At 37.6% G+C, this 18,182-nt stretch overlaps 1 protein-coding gene across 1 annotated transcript in view; it reads left to right on the top strand.

Moving 5' to 3' along the window:
• Window positions 1-18,182, top strand: part of SRBD1 (S1 RNA binding domain 1) — a 133,207-nt gene that overhangs the window by 101,824 nt on the left and 13,201 nt on the right. Inside the window, exons 19-21 of the mRNA XM_082306175.1 lie at window positions 10,417-10,523; window positions 13,104-13,280; window positions 16,014-16,166. Coding sequence (XP_082162301.1) covers window positions 10,417-10,523; window positions 13,104-13,280; window positions 16,014-16,166 — 437 coding nt within the window. The remainder of the gene's footprint in view (window positions 1-10,416; window positions 10,524-13,103; window positions 13,281-16,013; window positions 16,167-18,182) is intronic.

Below are 18,182 nucleotides of genomic sequence, written 5' to 3'. Positions count from 1 at the left end.
TTTGCATGCAAGAATTACCGTTGAACCTCAGGTGGTATACACCAAATCTTTGCGTGGCTGAGACCTGCATCCTCGGTTATATCTCGCTCTGAGATGAGTTTGCAGGTTGGGAATGGCATTAGCTGTGCATGTATCCCTCTTTTGCATCAGGGGGTAGAAGTTGCTTGGGCCAAAATTAGTGATGATGACTTGGCAGGCACAGCTGTCTTCCTCATCTCGCCATGATTTGGATTAACTCTGCTCCTTGCATCAGCCTAGCCAGGCATGTGCTGTAAACCTCACTACAAGACTTGCACTTGAGCTTTCCTGCCAAGCTTTATGTGTTCCAGAAGGTGAAGCTTGGTCATAGCTGATCTAAGGTGTCTCAGTTGTCTAATTTCTGATCAGAGCAACTTCTGCATTGTGTGAGGAAAAGTCCAAAGCTTGATGCCTTAAGCTAGGTTATTTAGAAGAACAACTATCTTATGGTGTTCTTAAAATACAATTTCCATACAGAAAGGAACATCCAATAATAAAGATTTTTTTTCGTATTTAAAAATTCTGGATTCTTGTAGTATAGGTAATAATTTGCCAAAGCAGATACACATTGAATAAGCCTAGCTAATCATTTGGTTGATCCATCTGGTACCTCATCTCTTAACTCCCAGTCCTGCAAAGCACAGATAAAACCTCTGTTGAACTTCTGTCCTTAATTAACGTAGCGGGACATCAGCCAGCGATCTCAAAGGAGCAGGCCTTGATTCTGTATTGCTCTTCACCTTGTAAAGTAAGGGTATACTTCTGCAAATGGAGGGAGGCAGACCTAAGTGCTGCAAAATCAGAGATGGTTTTAGTTCCCTTCTTGCTCGATCATATACCAGCTTGCAGTTGTAAATGTTCGTACAAATAGAGAACTCTATTCCCCCTACCTTGCAAACTAGCAAAACCAAAACTGAGGCAGTACAGTTGCTTCTTGGACTAAATGCTTTTATAATTAGAATTCATAATGATATCTGGTTTTAAAATGGTAGTTTTTAGGAGTTTCTAAAGGATTAAATCTTAAATTCTCAAATACTTAATTTCTTCTTTAATTTCTTTATGATTTCCCAAGCTTGCCTAAAACTTGTTTTGGTTAAGCTTTAGATCCTTCATGAAAAAAAGATTTTGCAAGGGAAATAGAGGTCAGTCTTTAAAATGAATGGTGGTGTAATCTGCTATCAGATTACACATTTGCAATGAATATATTCATACATGCAATAGTTGAAAGCTCTAACTTTGTAAGTAACTTGTAAACTTTGTAAGTCAGTAATAGTAATGCAATGATTATTTACAAATCTTCCACTAGAGAATACTTAAGAAAACTTTGTTCCAAGCAAGTTTTATTAATTTGTTGAAGTACAAAATTTTATCTTATTTTATATGTTTACAAATAATTTAAACACTGTATTTTTGTAATGTTTTAACCGAGCCTGTTGAAGGAATTTCCAGACCTTGAATAAAAGTAAGGGTTATGTTATGAGGCTACAAATCACAGCATCTGTCAGGGATACTGAGAAAATAAGTGCTCTTTGATTTGTGCTTTTCCCTCCTACCTGCTGAGATCTTATTTGTTTAAAAAAGTATGTATATTGTAAGAGTACTCAATTGCTATTTCCATGTACAGGGTAGAACATGCATTATTCTTTTTTTATGCCATTCTACTAGTTCATTTTAATTTCTCGCTTTTTATATTAAGCTAATCACTTTAGTAGTAATGATCGTATACTGTCAATAGTGATGGTGGTTCTGAAATGTCGCTTGGGTTTGAGAATGAGAATAATGTTGGTGTTCTTGTAAAAATTGTCTTCGCTTGTAAAAATGTTCTTCACTTGTAAAAATGTTCTTCACTTGTAAAAATTGTCATTGAGAACTTAATTTTTTGGTGCTGACAAGTTAGTGCAGCTAATTTATTATTCAGTCCTGTCAACTTTTCAACCTCCAACGTGCAAACATTTTTCTTGTGCTATACATGTAATAGGAAAAGTACTAAATATACATTTTAATGCGAATTTTCTTAAGCTTACTGCAGAGCAGTTTTTTAAAAAGGCACAAACTTACTACATCATAGAGTTTTTTTTTTTTACCAATTAATTATTTATGCTTTTGCTTTAAATATAACTTGCTGTTATATGTAATGAGTGGTGCTGAAATTGGTTTCAGTTATCAAAGATGTGAAGGACACAATGGATGCTTATGTACTCTGCCTGTCAAACCCATAAACGCTGGTACTGAACAAACTTCTGTTTTCTCACGTCTCCTGGTTTTCTGTCAGTTTTCAGTCTTCCATGGGTCATTCAATAAACACTACCCTGGGTGACTTTTTTGAGTTGCCATATGTCAATCAAAATGAAGTGCATGCTTTTTAGTAAGCAGAGAAAATAAGCTTGCTTTGTTTGAGTTTGGCTTTGTCTTCTGCTGGACAGTGTCTTGCATTTTGTTTCATTCCTAGTTTATTTTTGCCTTTAGCTATGCAGTGGAAGAGGTTGGGGGGGACAGAGGGGAGGAGTGCCTGACAAAAGCAAAGGAGGAGCCAAACAGGAGGGAGAGAACTGAACAGCAGGATTTGAAAGTGTTCTTTAAGAATATTCAATTTGAACTGATCTGCTTTTTTTTTTAAAAAAAAAAAAAAAAGGGGAGGGGGGCGGAAGGGTTGAGGAAAGTCAAATTACCTAAAAGCTTCTTCCAGCAAGCATTTCAGGAGGTGGTGTCACATTAAATAAGAAATTTTTTTCCCCTCTTAATTGTATCATGACTAATTCTGTTGGTGTGGGATTAAAAAACTGCTGAATGTCATTGTTTGGCATATACATTCTTCTCTAATGAGGGAATGGATATGTCGTATTAAATATATTCTCAGTGCATTGCTAATATGAGTCACCTGCTATAGCAGTTGCTAAGTGTGCTTGTATACAAACTTTGAGAAAGCCAGTGAGCATGAGAAGTTTCTTATATTAGACATCTAGGATATGATAAAGTATGTATCAACTGTACAAATCTTTCCTTTCTAGAAAATACCCCTAAATGAACTTGCAATTTTGTTCTAGTTTTTTAAAATATTGCAAGTATCACATTCCTCATTAGAGATGAGCGAGAGGAACTCCAACTTGTCTTCAGTGGAGGTGGAAGGAGTGTGTGTATTTATATAGACTTTTACCAAGCTCCTTACATCTCCTGGGGGCTCCCCTTGCTCTGCGTTGGAACTTTATACCCAGGAGCTGCTGTTCCTCACCCATCTGCTGCAGGGGGTTGGATGGTCTCTGACTTCAGACTAAACAGAATTCCCACAGATGACCAGACTCACCTGGGCTTCATGACTTCTGTCTTGTCCCTCTAGAAATGTACTATTCCTTCTCCCTCTATCAGTGTAATCTTTTTTTCCTCTTATCCTTCAGCACATTTCAGGAAAATGCCCAACTGAGTTTATTGCCTTTCAGCCATGTGATGTATGAAACTCTACTCCTCATGGTTCTTGCTTTATCTTTCTGTAGTATTGCAGGGTATCCCCTATATTTGTAGAGCTTTAAAAGCCCCAAAATACAATTTTGGACTGAAATTGAGATGTAGGCTTTCCACCTAGCAGTTTGGGCAATCACCTTTGCTACTTATTGGAAAAGAAAATGTCCCACTGAAATCTCCAGCAGTTACGCAGTTGATTATAGTTGCGATTCAGATTGCTGCCCCTTCGTCACATAACAATATGCATTGGAGAAAACTGGTACCTGCTCTGGAAAGAGGAAGATGGTTTTGGATATATGTCATTTTCTGCTAGCTTGCTCACGTCAAAGAAGTTAGCTTTAGGAATCAGACGTATTAGCAATGGGTTTGAATTTGTGTAACAAGCTTAGCAGTATTACTGCTTCTGTTAGGACACAAGCACAAGTAAATATAAGATGAATTCCAGCAACTTGCAAGTAACTTGAAGCATTTACATGATCAAGTGTGCATTTTTGTTTTCTTTTTTTAATGTCAGAGCTGACAGACTTTGGTTTTGTTTTATCGTTTTCTTTGAAAATACAAATCCATTTCTCTCTCTTGGGATATTTCAGTAATAGCAATGTGCTGTTAAAATAAACAGAATTTGGATTTTTGAAAACAACAAATGAGTCAGAGTTAAGTACATAGGATAACAATATATCCTATAACAATATAATATTTGGAAAACCCACAAACAATCTTCAAAAGAAATTCTTGAAGTTAGATCCTTTTATCAAACATCAGAGGGATAAGCTGGTTTTCTTAGACTCTAACTGAAAGGGATTTTCCAGAGGACGCTGAATATTAAAACCCCCCACCTGAACTTTCCAACATTTCCACCTGACGTGTAAGGTGCATTTTTAATTTTTTTTCTAATTCTGCACATGAAAAGGTACTTATCATTAGACTATTTGTGTTACATTAGTCCTGCTGTACTTAAGGGTTTGTCCTGAATGCATTTTGGTTTTGTGGTTTCACAAGCATTTGAAATGCAGCTGATTGTATGTAGGCAACAGCACTAGTAGAAAATGTTTTTCCCTTTTTTAAATTTTAAAACACGTTTCCATGGATTGAATTCTCTAAAATAATACAGTTTTGAACTTTGCTTCGGATGTGTTGTCCCACCTAATTTCTCATTCAGTAAATGTCATTCAGGCTGCACAATTATACTGCTTTTTAAAGGAAAAAAGTATTTTTTCAAGAGGCATGTTGGCTAGTCTCACATGCCAATATTAAAATTCATGGATACAGAAGTTAATGGTAGGTACCAACAAAATAATGTTTTATGAGGTGTTAGAATTGTTTCAGGACTTGCTTAAAGACAGAAGAAATTAAACTGCATTTACTTCATTGAAGGTTGACTTTTGGATTCAAAGGACAAGTGAGGTATAACTTGATCAAAAACCAAGACAGATTGTCTGACATTCAGCTCGGTCTTTTTTAGGATGAATGTTGATCTTGTTATAACACTGTAATGCTGAGCCGGGGTCAAGAACCTGCAGATTGCTGCCCAGACTTGAGAACTCTTCCCTTCCCCAGTGCTTTGTGAGCAGCATCATTAGGTCATGTCTGTACTACATTTGTAGGCTCGGCAGGGTACGAATAGTCCTTGTTCAACTGCGTTGGAAGGTGCCTTGCTTGGCTCTTGGGCATTGTAAAGTAATAACGATGCACGGGCTGGTCGTGTCGATGTCTGCTAAAGTTTGTAAATGTCAAATAATAAGTATTTAAGAATTGCTGTGTGTAGTAGTAGAATTTTAAGCTGTTTGAATTTGTCTTTCAGAGAGACATACAATCATACCATATTTTCTGAAATTATTATTTTTATAGAGGACCAGGAAAAGGTTGCCAAATGCATTAGAGTTATGTGTATTGTTTTAGTATTTGTGGGGGTTTTTCAGGTTGCCAAAGGTAAAGAGCTTAGAGTTGTAATTTACTTCCATGTAAAAGCTGCCAGTTTGGGTTGTTCTAGTCTAGCACTAGTAATCTAGTGTTTAGTGTGTTTGGTCAGGCAAAGTTCGTTAGTCTACTGGTCCACCATCTATGCTTACGCAGATTGACTAAGTACAGCCTCCAGCTTCATGTGAACATTGTTTTTTTGACTTGATAAATTTGTCATGCTGATGACAAATGTATTTTTACAGCGTCTGTACTGGTATACTACACTGAACTGAGAGGCTATTTAAAATACTGCCTTCCTTTTGTGTACATCAACAGGTTTTTGAAACTGGAAAATGGCTTTCACCCTCCAAAGAAACAGATAGGTTTTTAGTAATGTTAATGATTTCCAGTGAGTGTTCGTAGCTCTTGAAACCAAACAAAACAATGATCCTTGCTCTCTGCTTTATACCATATAAAAAGAAAAAATAGCTGAAGTATTGGGGGATATAATAATAGGACAAAACTATCATGTGCATAATAAACAGGTGTTCTTAAACACTGTTCTTTAGTGTTAAACATTCTGTGCTGTGTTTAATGAAAGTACATGAAATGAAGTTATATTGTGGGTGGTTTGCAGAATGGTGGTTTTAAAATATGCAGTATATTCTTCTGGTAACTTTAACAAATTCACCACAGACTAATTTGAGCAGTAATCATGACCAGAAATCAAAATAGCAGCCCTTGATTTTCTTCCAGGTTCATGAATGTAAGTTACATTTGGGATATTTAGGATAGCCTTTATAAAAATATTAGAAAAATGTAATGTTTGAATTTCATTTATTGGTCAACTACAATTATTTACTGTAGCAGTTTCAGTTAATCAAGTGACTTAATTTTATGTATCTTGTTCCCTGGCTCACTTGATAATTCCTTAGAAAACAAATACTAAAATACAGTTACGGTGCCTGATATTTGTAAGGGCAGATTAATTTCTATAGTCCTCCCCACAAAAATCTCAAACCAAACAGATGTCTAAGTACTTCCTAATGCTACCCATGAAGCAAGGTGGCTTTGTTTTCTGGAGAGTGATGATAAATGAAAGTTTGCAGATTTGCACTGGACATCCTGCAGTTTGTGGCAAGTCCCGTATTTCTGCTGGCCTTAGTTTCCATAAATTGGGGGTATCAATCCTTTTTATTGCTTGGAGATCATCATACAAAATGAAGTCTTCTGCTCCACATCTCCAGATCAGCAGTGAATATTTTAATGGTTGTCATTTCTGAGTATCCTTTCAATAAAACCTTAGTGATTTATTTGGGTGGTAAATTAAAGATGATGTTTGAAAATCACACCAAAGGTCGTGCTCCTTACTTGTTAGGCATAGCTGTCAGGGCACCTTTTGTGCTTGACTCCGAGGAAGCTCCTGGTACGAATGGTTTGGCTGGCTGAGGGAGCTAGTTTCTCCTGGTTTTGTAAGGGGAGCTGTGGGGGCAGTTGTGGTATTTGTTCCACAGCTAAAGACAGTTAATAAATAAAAGTATTCTGATTAAAAAGAAAAGACAATACAGTTTTACCGGGGACACCCTCATGCGTAGGGGTGCAGAGTTAGTGTTAATGTGAAAATGTTTTATTTAGAAGGATTTGCAGGGTATCACCTGATGCAACAATCTACCACAGTGGTGTGTGCAGGGGTTGTTGGAGGCTGTGCAGCATAAAATTCTGCATAAGCACGCTTTGAAAGTAGCCTTGCATGTTGGACTTGGGCTTTATCTGCACAGGTTTTATCCTGATGTGCTTAATGCAACAGTTGAGAGGGATTCCTGTCTTTACAGACCTGTGGTAGCGAGTGAGCAGCATGGAGTATTTGTGCTTCTAGTAGTGTCTGAATAATCTGACACCAGCCCAGTACATATAAATAGTACATAGAAGTATATAATATCATCTAACCTCCGATATTTGAGAAGATGAGTGAAATTTTTGGAAGACTGGAAAATGCACTGCACTTTAAACCTTTCTGAGCTATAAACTGTTAGCAGTAGGAAGTCTTGACAATGAAATTGGGATAATAATGTTTTTAATTAACTACTTTTATAAACTAAATTCATAACACTTCTCTGTGCTTTGTACCAATGTAAAGAGGGATGTAGAAATTTCTTCATCATAGCAAAAGGAAACTGATGATCAGTAGCTGCATCTTGGAGGCAGATTTGCCATCTGGAAAGTTTTCCTAGTGTTTGCAACTTAACATCATTCACTGGCTGAATGTATCTTACTTCTCTGAGGTATGGGTAGCTTAGGGATTGTTTTAGCCATGCTGTCTTATGCTTATCCTGTTCTGTCAGATCTACCTATTCGCTTTTTCTTTATCCATACCTTCACATACGTGCTGTGATGTCCATTCAAAGTGGTACGACTGTTATGTGTTGGAGTAATAAAGAACAACGTGTGGATGTCTTGTTTTGGTTTTTTAATCGTGACTGTCAAGCAGCAATAAAGTTAAAAGATGCATATCATCTTTGAGAGACCTGAGAACTCCTTGTCTTCCGGGGGGGGGGGGGGGGGCAAGTTGAATATCACAGGTTTTCTAAACTCTGTGTATTCTGTCACCTGAATTTTACACAAACTATTGCATCCACAAACTTAAATGTTCAGGTAAATGCCAGCTTTGCATTTGAAACTGAGGATCTGTGAGCGCTGGTCTTTCTTCCACTGGCAGATGTATTTCAGGATGCTTTGCTTTTGAATGTGATATATCCTTTCCTGGTTTGAGGGGGAGTATAGTTGGCTGAATTGCTATCTAAGTTCACTTTCAGCAGACTGGAAATAAAGCTGCTGACTCAAGTCTCATCCAAAGAACTGCTCGGAAAGATTAGGCCAAATCTATGAATTACCTTCTTTGCTACACCCTATGCTATAAGGCCTTGTAGAGGTGATGAAGAATGTCTCAGTTTTGAATCACATAACTGCGTGTTATTCCTTCTGAAGAATGATCATCATCTTAAGGAACGAGACTGAAACAGCAGTCTACCCCAATCTCTGCCACAGACCCTACTTTATATTCAGAGTAGTTATTTTAGACCATGCTTTTTTTAGCGGTGGCCAAGAACTGCTCCGGTTAATGGAACTTGTTAATGGAACTTGTGAAATTTGATAATCAGCTTCCAAGTACCTTGGAGTCAGTAGCCTTTCCTGAAAGCAGATGGAAATTTTGAGTACCCTGCATTTTTTTTTTTTCCTCCTCTTGCTTCCTCCGTCACAATGAAAACAATTGTTAAATTAGTATCTTTATTTTATTAAATTTTTATTGAATTTGTGGTTCATCCTGGAAAATCTAGCCCAGCATTTGGCAAATGTACTTGCCAAAGAAGAGAAAATGTGGGTGGTGTTTCTGAACAGTTTTATTTTGGTTCTTGAGCTATGTTATATAAATGCATCCTTGCATGAGCATGTGTGAGACCTAGAAGTCTCTACTAGCTCTGGTATATACCTGGCTGATGGCAGGAGGAGGGACTGTGTAGAACATCCTCACTAAGAGAAGCTATATCTTCAGTAAGTCAGAAAAATAGAAACATAAGACTTCTTATTAGGGTGTGGGGTTTTTTTATCTCTGTTCTGGAACAAAGCCATTGTGTTGTAGTAGCAACACATTAATAGGTAGAAACTGATCTGCAAAGCGTACAAGTAAGCTTGTGGTTGTAAGGCCAAGACTGTGTGCAAATGCAAGTACTTATGCATGTACATGGCTTTTTGCATGCGAACTTTATATAGGAGGAGTAATATTGGTGAAATTTGCGCTTCCTGTTTGTAAGTAACTTTATTATGTATCGCATCATGAAAATATATCACGTCACTATTACCTGAAATGAGGGGGGCTATGAAATACGTTGCCATAAGTTTTACGATTGTTTCAGTTATTAACCACTACTTGACGAACTACCAATATTGGTAGATTGGGATTGATGCTGTTGGCATGTTAAATATAACTATGAAATCTTTAAAAGGTCTGGATGGCTTAGAAGGTAAAACAAAGTATTGGATGAAGTGTTTGGTGTCTTGGCTTGGGCCCAGCTTGGTGTCCTAAATGAATGCATCATGAAACCACAACAGATCAACCCAGATTTACATGAGTGACGTATAAGAGCCCTGAAGCTAAGCCAACATAGTGATTGAATTAGCTCCTGCATTTAGAGAGGCTTCTCCCTCCAGGTCAGACTTCTAAGCACTGATGGGCTTGTGTGGGAAACTAAAAGTTATAGATTGAAGTATGCCTACATTGTGAAGGAAAAGAAATCTTAGAGCTTCAGAACTTTTATCTTTGACAAGTGTGACTGATTTTCGGGGGGGGGGGGGGGGGGGAACACTACCAACAATAATGGAAAACCTGGAAGAATTTCCATTAGTGGTGCTTCGGTCAAGGACCTGCCAATCTTCCCAGAAATATCTGTTCAAAATCTGAAACATTTTGTTGCTGCAGGGCTGATATGTACCTTATGTATTGCCCACCCTCATACAATACCTGGCTTGTTCTTTTAGTAAATAACTGTACTGTAGTGTGATGCTCATAAATAGGACAATTTTGCAAATGTTGTGTGTGCAGGTGCAAAAGTACAGCATTTGTGATCTTTCATCCTTATTTTTAAAATATTGTCTTATTTTTAATAAACTGATATTATAGGTAAATGAATGTCAGATTAAAGACAAGACATAGCGGATGAACAGAAGCATTACTCCTTTTGAGTAATCATTATATGTTTAATATAGCTTTGTTTTTACAGGAGGCATGGAAATAGTTATTAAAAAAAAAATGCGGTAATGTGAAGAGTGTCTTATTCTAGGGATTTCTATCACGACAAAGATGTTGCAAAGAGGTACTTCGAGACCTTTTAAAAATATGTTGTACAATTTATGTTTTTAACTGGTACCCTCACATAAGATATTGATAAGTTCCAGCAACTATTTTATTAATGTTAGCATTGTTTGCAGTTCTTATTTATGTACGCTTCGATATTTCAGTAACCTGATACCACCGGTTTTGTTTCTCAGCACGATGTATCGCAGACTTTGCTCAAAGCAACTCTGGACAGTGTGGTTGAAGAGTGTGTCAGCTTTGTAGGAGTTGATATTAACATCTGCTCAGAAATACTATTAAGGTGAGTCAAACACTTTCCTATTCCAGTAATTACATGGCTCTGGATCACAGAGTCTCTGTTTAGTCTGCCATCTGACTCAAGCTCAGCTGGAGCAAATGGCTCTTGTGTTAAGCTGCCAATTACATGAAAATGACACATTAAGACAGTATTTCACTGGATCATTAAGAGTCAGCTTTTAAGGGTATGTGTGATTCTCCAGGGTAAAACTATTCTTCGGAGATAAATGAATATTTAAAAATTTTGAACCAATGCTGCAATTTTAGAAAAACTTGTTATAATTAATTTGTATTTTTACACTGAGAAAGGGATTTTCAAATGTACTTTGTCTCTTAGAAGGTATTTTTATAGGTACTGCTAAGTGGAACAGGTTGTAAAAGTTGAGTGAGGAAAGGAGAAAAGGAAAGATTTAAGGGGAAACTGCTGAAAAATTTATCCCTTTTTACTGATTTTTTTTTTTTTTTTTTAAGTAATTATACCATATTTACGTGGAAAATGTTCTGGATTTTATTTCTCTTGGCTAGAAATTAAAAGCTCATTCTCTCTTTTGAGTGTGTAGAATTGAGAATCATTTAGCTGAGCAGTCTCTCAGAAGAGCAAAGTGTTGCTGTCATCCTCTGTAGTAGGAGAGGAAGAAAAAGAATGTCCATAATCTAGGTAGTGACAATTATATTAGGTATCAAAGTTAGGAAAAATGTATTTCTTGCTAGCTCTCTCTAATTTTTTTAACCCCTTATTTTCATTCTTGAAAATGACTTTCCATACTTCAAAGAGGCTCTCTGTCTATTCTTTTTGTTGTTCCACTTTGTTTTCTATATTCTTTTTCTCCGTCTGTGTCTAATTCTTAGCCTGACTCCTGATTTACCTTCTGTCTTATCGTCTTTCAGACTTAGATCAGCTATTAGTAAGAAAAAAAGCAGTACCTATTGGTAAATGAGGATGACCAGCTTTCATTCGTGAATAAAACCCTACCTGAGCAAGTGCAGTGGATGAGCACTGTGAGCCTTCTGCAGGGTGGAACTATATAGTGCAGTTCAGCAGAGGGCACCAGGCTGAGGTGCTGCTGTGTCTCTACAAAACTGTGAACATGGAGTGACACTGTCCAGTCATGGTTACAGGTGGTAACCATGTTGGCTAAATACTTACTTTGGTCTAATTAACCTGACTTACGATGCTCATACACATGCTGCGTCAAGTTCTGGATCTAACTCGATCCTCAGCAGTTCAATTCTACTGTTCTGTGCAGATCGGGGTCTAAGTTTCCCTCAGATGTACAGTGTATGAAATTGTCACCCTAGCTAGAAAGCTAACAGGGCTTTCTGCTCATGCTTTCTGATGCATCAAATATACTTGTTGACATGTATTACACATGGAAGGGGTGACAATGCTACAGTAATTGCATTACTGCTGAGTATCTTACTTGAAAGATTTGAGATCATCAGTGGAAAATTCTGTGAACTCTGTGTCATGTTCCTTTGTCAGCATAAACAAGCTGGATTTCATAATGTTTCTAAGAATTTTTTTGAGAAAAATCCATTCCTAATGATTAATATTTTGTCTACAGTTAAAGGTGTGTCTCTGCAATTTAATTCTGAGGTTTCACCAACTTTGGATTATTTTTTTTAACTTTTTCTTGAGGATGAGAATAATGGAAAGATTTTTGACTCTTCTTGCCAGGTTTGCTGGTGGTGTTTTTCTAGAATCAGCCCATGCCATTCCACAAACAGGTCCCTGCTGCCATTGACTTAAAGCAGTGGCGTCTGATTATATAGAGCCAGATGGGTGACATTTCCTTCTCTAGTGCCAGGAGTAACTGTCCACCACAGCTCTTTTCCCTCTTTCTATGATTAACATACTCCATACACAGAAAATTGTACTCACATGTACATACAGAAAATGTGCAGCAAACCCACTGCTTCCTGAAGGAATTTGGCTAACTGCAGTTGCGCTTCACAGGTAAGTTCTTTGCCAGATCCAAGCTGCCCTCAGAACAACTCATGCAGCCTGTTCCCAGCTGCTCTTTTATCTCCAGAGCAGCTGAGAGAAAAGGAACAAGCTGTGTGGATCTGTTAAATCGTGTGAGGAAGGCAAGCTGCTCCCAGGCTGGATAGCAGACGTCAGCCCTTCATGTTGGGGCAAGGTGTTGCGGTACCATTGGAAGAGAATAGCTGAGAGGGAGCTGTTCTCACAGGAACAATTTATCTGTCCTGAACCCTCCTCCCACATCGTTTCCTGAAGAGGGCAGCTGGGGGCAGGCCATAAGACATGACAAATTGAACTGGCATTACAGAAATAGCCAACAGATCATAAATTACATGTCCCTGGCTTACTAGTTAGGTATGTGCAGAACCGTATTGCTGTACCAAGTTTTGTTGACTTGAGTGGATTCCTTCCACAGAACTAAGAGAAGGGATCCTTTTTCAGATGATGCCTTTGGTCTGGGAGTCTATTTGCAAATTTCTTACCTGTTTCTAAGCTTTGTAAAGCAGATTTTCTACAGTGATGTGTATCCTGGTAACGGACAGGACTTGTATTAATGACTGTTCAATGGTATTAAATGTATTCTGTAAACTTTTCTCTTAGACACATTGCAGGACTGAATGCGAACAGGGCTAAAAATATAATTGAATGGCGAGAGAAGAATGGACCATTTATAAACCGAGAACAGCTCAAGGAAGTTAAAGGTCTGGGTCCCAAATCCTTCCAACAGTGTGCTGGCTTCATCAGATTCAATCAAGAATATATAAAGACCTTCTGCAGGTAATAGAGATGTTGGCTATCTTGGCTAAATTATCCAAAATATTATGAGAAGACTTCTTCTCTTTCTGTTTTGTATTCAGGCTTGAGATTTGAGGAATCCTAGGCCTTTTCCCTCTGAAAGACAGTATCTTAACAAATAAACTTCTTTAAGTCAGTAGTTGAACATAGGTCTTCTGCTCAATAATCATGATTTATTAGCCTAATACTCTGTAAGTCAGGGTTTTTATAAGTATATAAGTTTAATTACAAATTCTGCCACTGAGTTGGTAGAAGAAATTGGGCATGCAGCAGTGTCGTGATCTGAGATATTAAACCCTTACAATCTTGTGTTTCAGGCATAATTTAGAGATTCATAACTTCATTTTAGTGTGGTAAAGATTACTCTGCAGAACATAAACTAGAGTGGATTTTTGGAGAGTTTCAATTCCTTTAACTGGAGAGAGAAAGTTAAATAAGCTGTCTGGACCAAGCTTTGTGTTACACTCCTGTGCCTAGCAAGCGTGATGTGACTGCCTTGTATCTCAAATGTGTAAGAGGCCCTTTCCCAACTCCAGTTTGTTAACAGTGGGTCATCCTTTTCCCTGCCATCTCATTCCCTGTATCTGTACCAAGCCTTTCACTCTTGCAACCATTCATTGTGTTTCTCCTCTTCACCTGAAATCCTTCCTCTCCACAACTGTAAGTGCCCTTTCTAGGGCAATGTCTCTTCTCCTGTCTTTCCCATTTCTTCTTCCAACTTAAAGATCTAAGAAAGGGCACAGTGGTAGCACCATCCCCACCCTTTTGCCGTTGACTCTTCTCAAAAAATATTTTCCTGGGAAGAACATGATATTTTTTAGCCAACCCAATGCTCAGAAGCAATACTATATTCCCAGTTGCTGCTGGCCAAACAGCACACGCGTAACTTCCAGGCAGGAGGTAGGCACATTAGGACTGGCTTATTGCCCAGGTGGAAGGTATACAGATTGGTTGCCCATCTGGCAGGGAGGCACATGCTGCAGGCCAAATGGTGTGCACTGTAAGCACCAGAAGACCAAAGAAATTGCTTTCAAGGCTGTAGATGATCGATAGGACCTACGATGTGCAGATCTGTTCTAGAGAACGCTGCAATACAACACAGGAAGAAAAGGCTGATGCCGTTTTTTATTTTCCAAAAGTGCATTGGTGAAATGTTTAAGAACACTTTTTTTTTTTTTTTTTTTTCCTTGCTGGAGCACGCTTCTGATGTTAGTCAGGTTCCATAAAACTTGAGAACACTGTATAACCTGAGAAATCTGCTATAACTTTGGAGTTTGAGGCCAAAATAAAGCTCCAACACCATCGCCTCCACAACATTTCTTGTGGGCCCAGGTGGCAAAACCAAATGTTTTTGAAATGGACTTTGAGAAGGTTTCATTTTTGTCCTCTCTGATCATGTTGATGGCTGTAGAGTGCTGTGTGAATTAGTTTTCGTGCTTTGTACTTGGAAGTTAACAAATAGTAGTTATTTTAAAAATTAATATGGAAAGAGAAAGTTATGTCTGCATTTCTGCCGACAGTTGATGTTTATGTAGAGCCCAAAGTGCAAGTGCTAGTTCCAGGTCCTTCAGTGCATTCTCTTTTGTCCCGCAAAAGCAGGAACCACTTGTGATTTAGGAAACAAAAACAAACAAAAAAAGAGGCAAGAAAGGAGCCTTTGTCAGTAGGAGTATTTGATGCCTTTACTGTATCCTGAGCATTTTTTTACTTAAGGGAAACTTCAAGGGAAGAAGTGTGCCATTTGTAAATATGCTACACACATGAAGATAGATCTCTTTCTCTCCTGTTTTCTGTAAAGTCTTCCTATCAATGAGGGCAATCTGTCCGTGGATCTCTCTGAGACTTTGGGGCCCTTGCATTATCCAGCCAATTAAAAAAAAAAAAAGCCCAATCCAAATGCTAACTGATCAGAAGTCAGTAATGTATTCACTAAGTTTTAAGGAAAGCTGTATTAAGATACTTTTGCAAAAATGGTTTATAAATTCTGAAATAGTGGTAGATTTGACCTTTAGCTTTTTTCTGTTCTAAGCAAATCTTGGTATGAGTTCTTTTTTTGATTTGAAATTTTTCATATTTTGACCTGGCCCATGTTTGAGCAGAATTCTTCAGAAATTTAAGTATATGAAGTCAATAAAATGTGGCTTAAGAAGTTCTGATGTTTAAGCATTCACATATTTTCCTTGTTCTGTAGTTGGATGCATATACAACTTCCTATACATGCTTGAGATGCAATTTGCTTACCTAAAGATGGTATGAATAGGAAATTTTGTTTATAAATTTTTCAAATTTAAAATTATGCAGACTATTAATCGACAGTTAAGTATGGAAGTATCCTCACAAGTTCTTTATCAAGTAGGTAAATGCAATTGTCCCCATTTTACAGACAGAAGATGCTATCCAGATTCCAAATGATACAGTAGGTTGTGTAGTGTTTTCTTTATAGTCTTGTCATCATGAAGAAACTTTGACGAAGCGCAGAATCCCTTCCCAACGTTTTTTTCTATTTTAAATTACTTTATGCATACATTGATATGTTATATTTTTATGCTATAATTGTATTGCTAAGATTCACCCACAATGACCTTTTAGGGGGTTTGTACTTTTTTTTTTAAAGAATGAACATTATGTAAAAGTCTGATTGTGTTTTTCGCATGCGGGCACTGGGCTAGGATCTTGTTCATTAAGAATGACGTGTCCATTTTTGATTTCTGACAGTAGTAAGAAAACTGAACTTGGAAGTCAGGCACTTTTGACTAAAGCAGGTGCACAGGGTAAAAAGAAGAGCAAACCAACACCATGTGCCTCACGACAGCCCAATCCTTTGGATCAAACTTGTATTCATCCAGAGTCTTACAACATTGCAACGAGGTAAGCAATGGGAGAGCTTTTGAAACATTGATGCTGTCAATTTTCAAAATACAAGTACTGATTTTTCTGACAACAGCCTGCTCAGCCTTTTGAGACAGGAATACTTGTATTAATTTGATGCTTTCTCCCCTTTCTTCAAGAAAAAGGTATGCTTCAGAAGTTCTTTACAAGTGAAGGGTTTCACTTGGTGTGGTTTGCCTCTTATGTGCATGCAAGTTTTTAGTTTTACTCTTTGTTTTTTTGGTTTTCATGTTGTTTTTCAATGAGGAATTCAGTGAATTTTCAAAACTTTGCCAGACTTTCCAGAGGCCACTTTTCTCAATTTCCTTCTGTTTGCCAGCTCTCTGTGCCACACATCACTTTCAGTTTGGACTTCTGGTTCACAAAGTGTGGAGACAAAACATGTGTTCTAAAAATGTCTAAAACCTGATTTTTTTTTTCTTCTACCTTGCCCCCATATATTATGTAAAAAGCCACAGCTAAAACATAATTTTATTTGTTCTTAAAAATAATCTAATTGAAATGCCATGCAAATTTTCAGTCAGTGGTGGTTTAATACCTCTGCATCATTAAGAACTGCTTTTACATTGTTGCTTACGTTCAGCATGTGCCAAACAAGCTTTCTGCTTAGTGAATTTTGACCACCAGAATTTGTTTATTTGTGTGTTTGAGTGTGCACACAAGTGTGTGGGCAGATGTGAACATGCGTCATTATTATAAGCCTTTAAAATTAAATTCTGATATTGCAACATCTAATTAAGATGTATATATTAAGTTCTCAAGTACATGAACACCATGGGGGTTTTACTAAGTGACCTTTGGATAAAAGAAGAGAATGGTCTTTGTGTAGGTCAGAAAGAAGTAATTAGGAATCCATGTGTGCCTCTGGTTGGGGGATACTGCAGCTGGTAAACGCTAGTATAAGCTGTGATCTTTTCTATCATCAGCCCTAGTTGAAATTGGACTCTGCTTGTCCTCTTGAGAAAACATTATCTCCTACCATAAACCAGCACATATTTATTTTTTTTAAGTGATTTGCAGTGAACAGGTTCTTTTCTTAAAAGGTGCTGGAGCTAATTTCAGCTGTAGCTAGATGCTTTAGGATTCTTGTGATCTCTGTTGAGAATATTGTTCCTGGACAAACAGTAGTGCTTCCTATTTTATAAACAAAACCATCTTTAAGTCTCAGGGATATGCTGAATTTCTGAATTCATGAAGCTTGAGTTTCTTATCTGAAGAAGTCTTACAGGACCTTGCATTTTTAGGACACCTTCCCTACAGTGTGTGCTCTGTTCTCTCTCCGGTGGAGATAATTGCATATACAACTCCCTGTGCATCTGTCTGCATGCTTTCCTTCTGCTAGGCATGCGATGCACTTTTGTTTCCATCCTCTCCCTGCTGCAGTTCATTCTTCTTTGTGCCTGATTCGAGGGCCACTGTGCAATTGCCTGCTAGAGTCCATGCTCTTTCTGCAGTGTGTACGTAACTTTGGTTTCTCCTTTTCCACAACCATTTCTGTTTTTTTCTTATGCATCAGCATTTGTTACTAGTTCTCTGCCCTATGCATAGCTGTAGAAAAAATCGGGCAAGGTCCTGATCTTAATGATCTTACATTTGGTAGGTGGCTTATAGGGTGAGGAAGCGTGGTCACTCCTACGAGAGATTATTCAGAGGTGAGTCAATGTAAGGAAAAAAAAAAAAGTTATTCAAAATTAATGTTGACTTTCAATATTGTATTTCATTCAATTTAAATATCAAGTAGTCAGTATTTGGTTAATAGTCCATTTAGATTTCCAGCCCTAGTACACTAATAAAAGAATCAGTAAAAGTGTTCACAGTGTTACCAGCTTTGCTTAAGGCTGATGTGGAAAGACTGCTTCAGGGAGCAGAGGAGTGTAGCCAGTTAATGGTAGAATACTAGAGGAATTTACATACAATACCATCACAAAGGTTGGTCAGAAAATAAAGAATTGTGACTTTGTTTCCAGAGCAGCACAGATTACTTTTGTATCTGAA

This window comes from Platalea leucorodia (genome assembly GCF_965183815.1).
Source record: "Platalea leucorodia genome assembly, chromosome: 3".
NCBI classification, from domain to species: Eukaryota; Metazoa; Chordata; class Aves; order Pelecaniformes; family Threskiornithidae; genus Platalea; species Platalea leucorodia.
The sequence above is the reverse complement of the archived record's forward strand: the minus strand, read 5'-3'. Positions and strand labels throughout refer to the sequence as shown.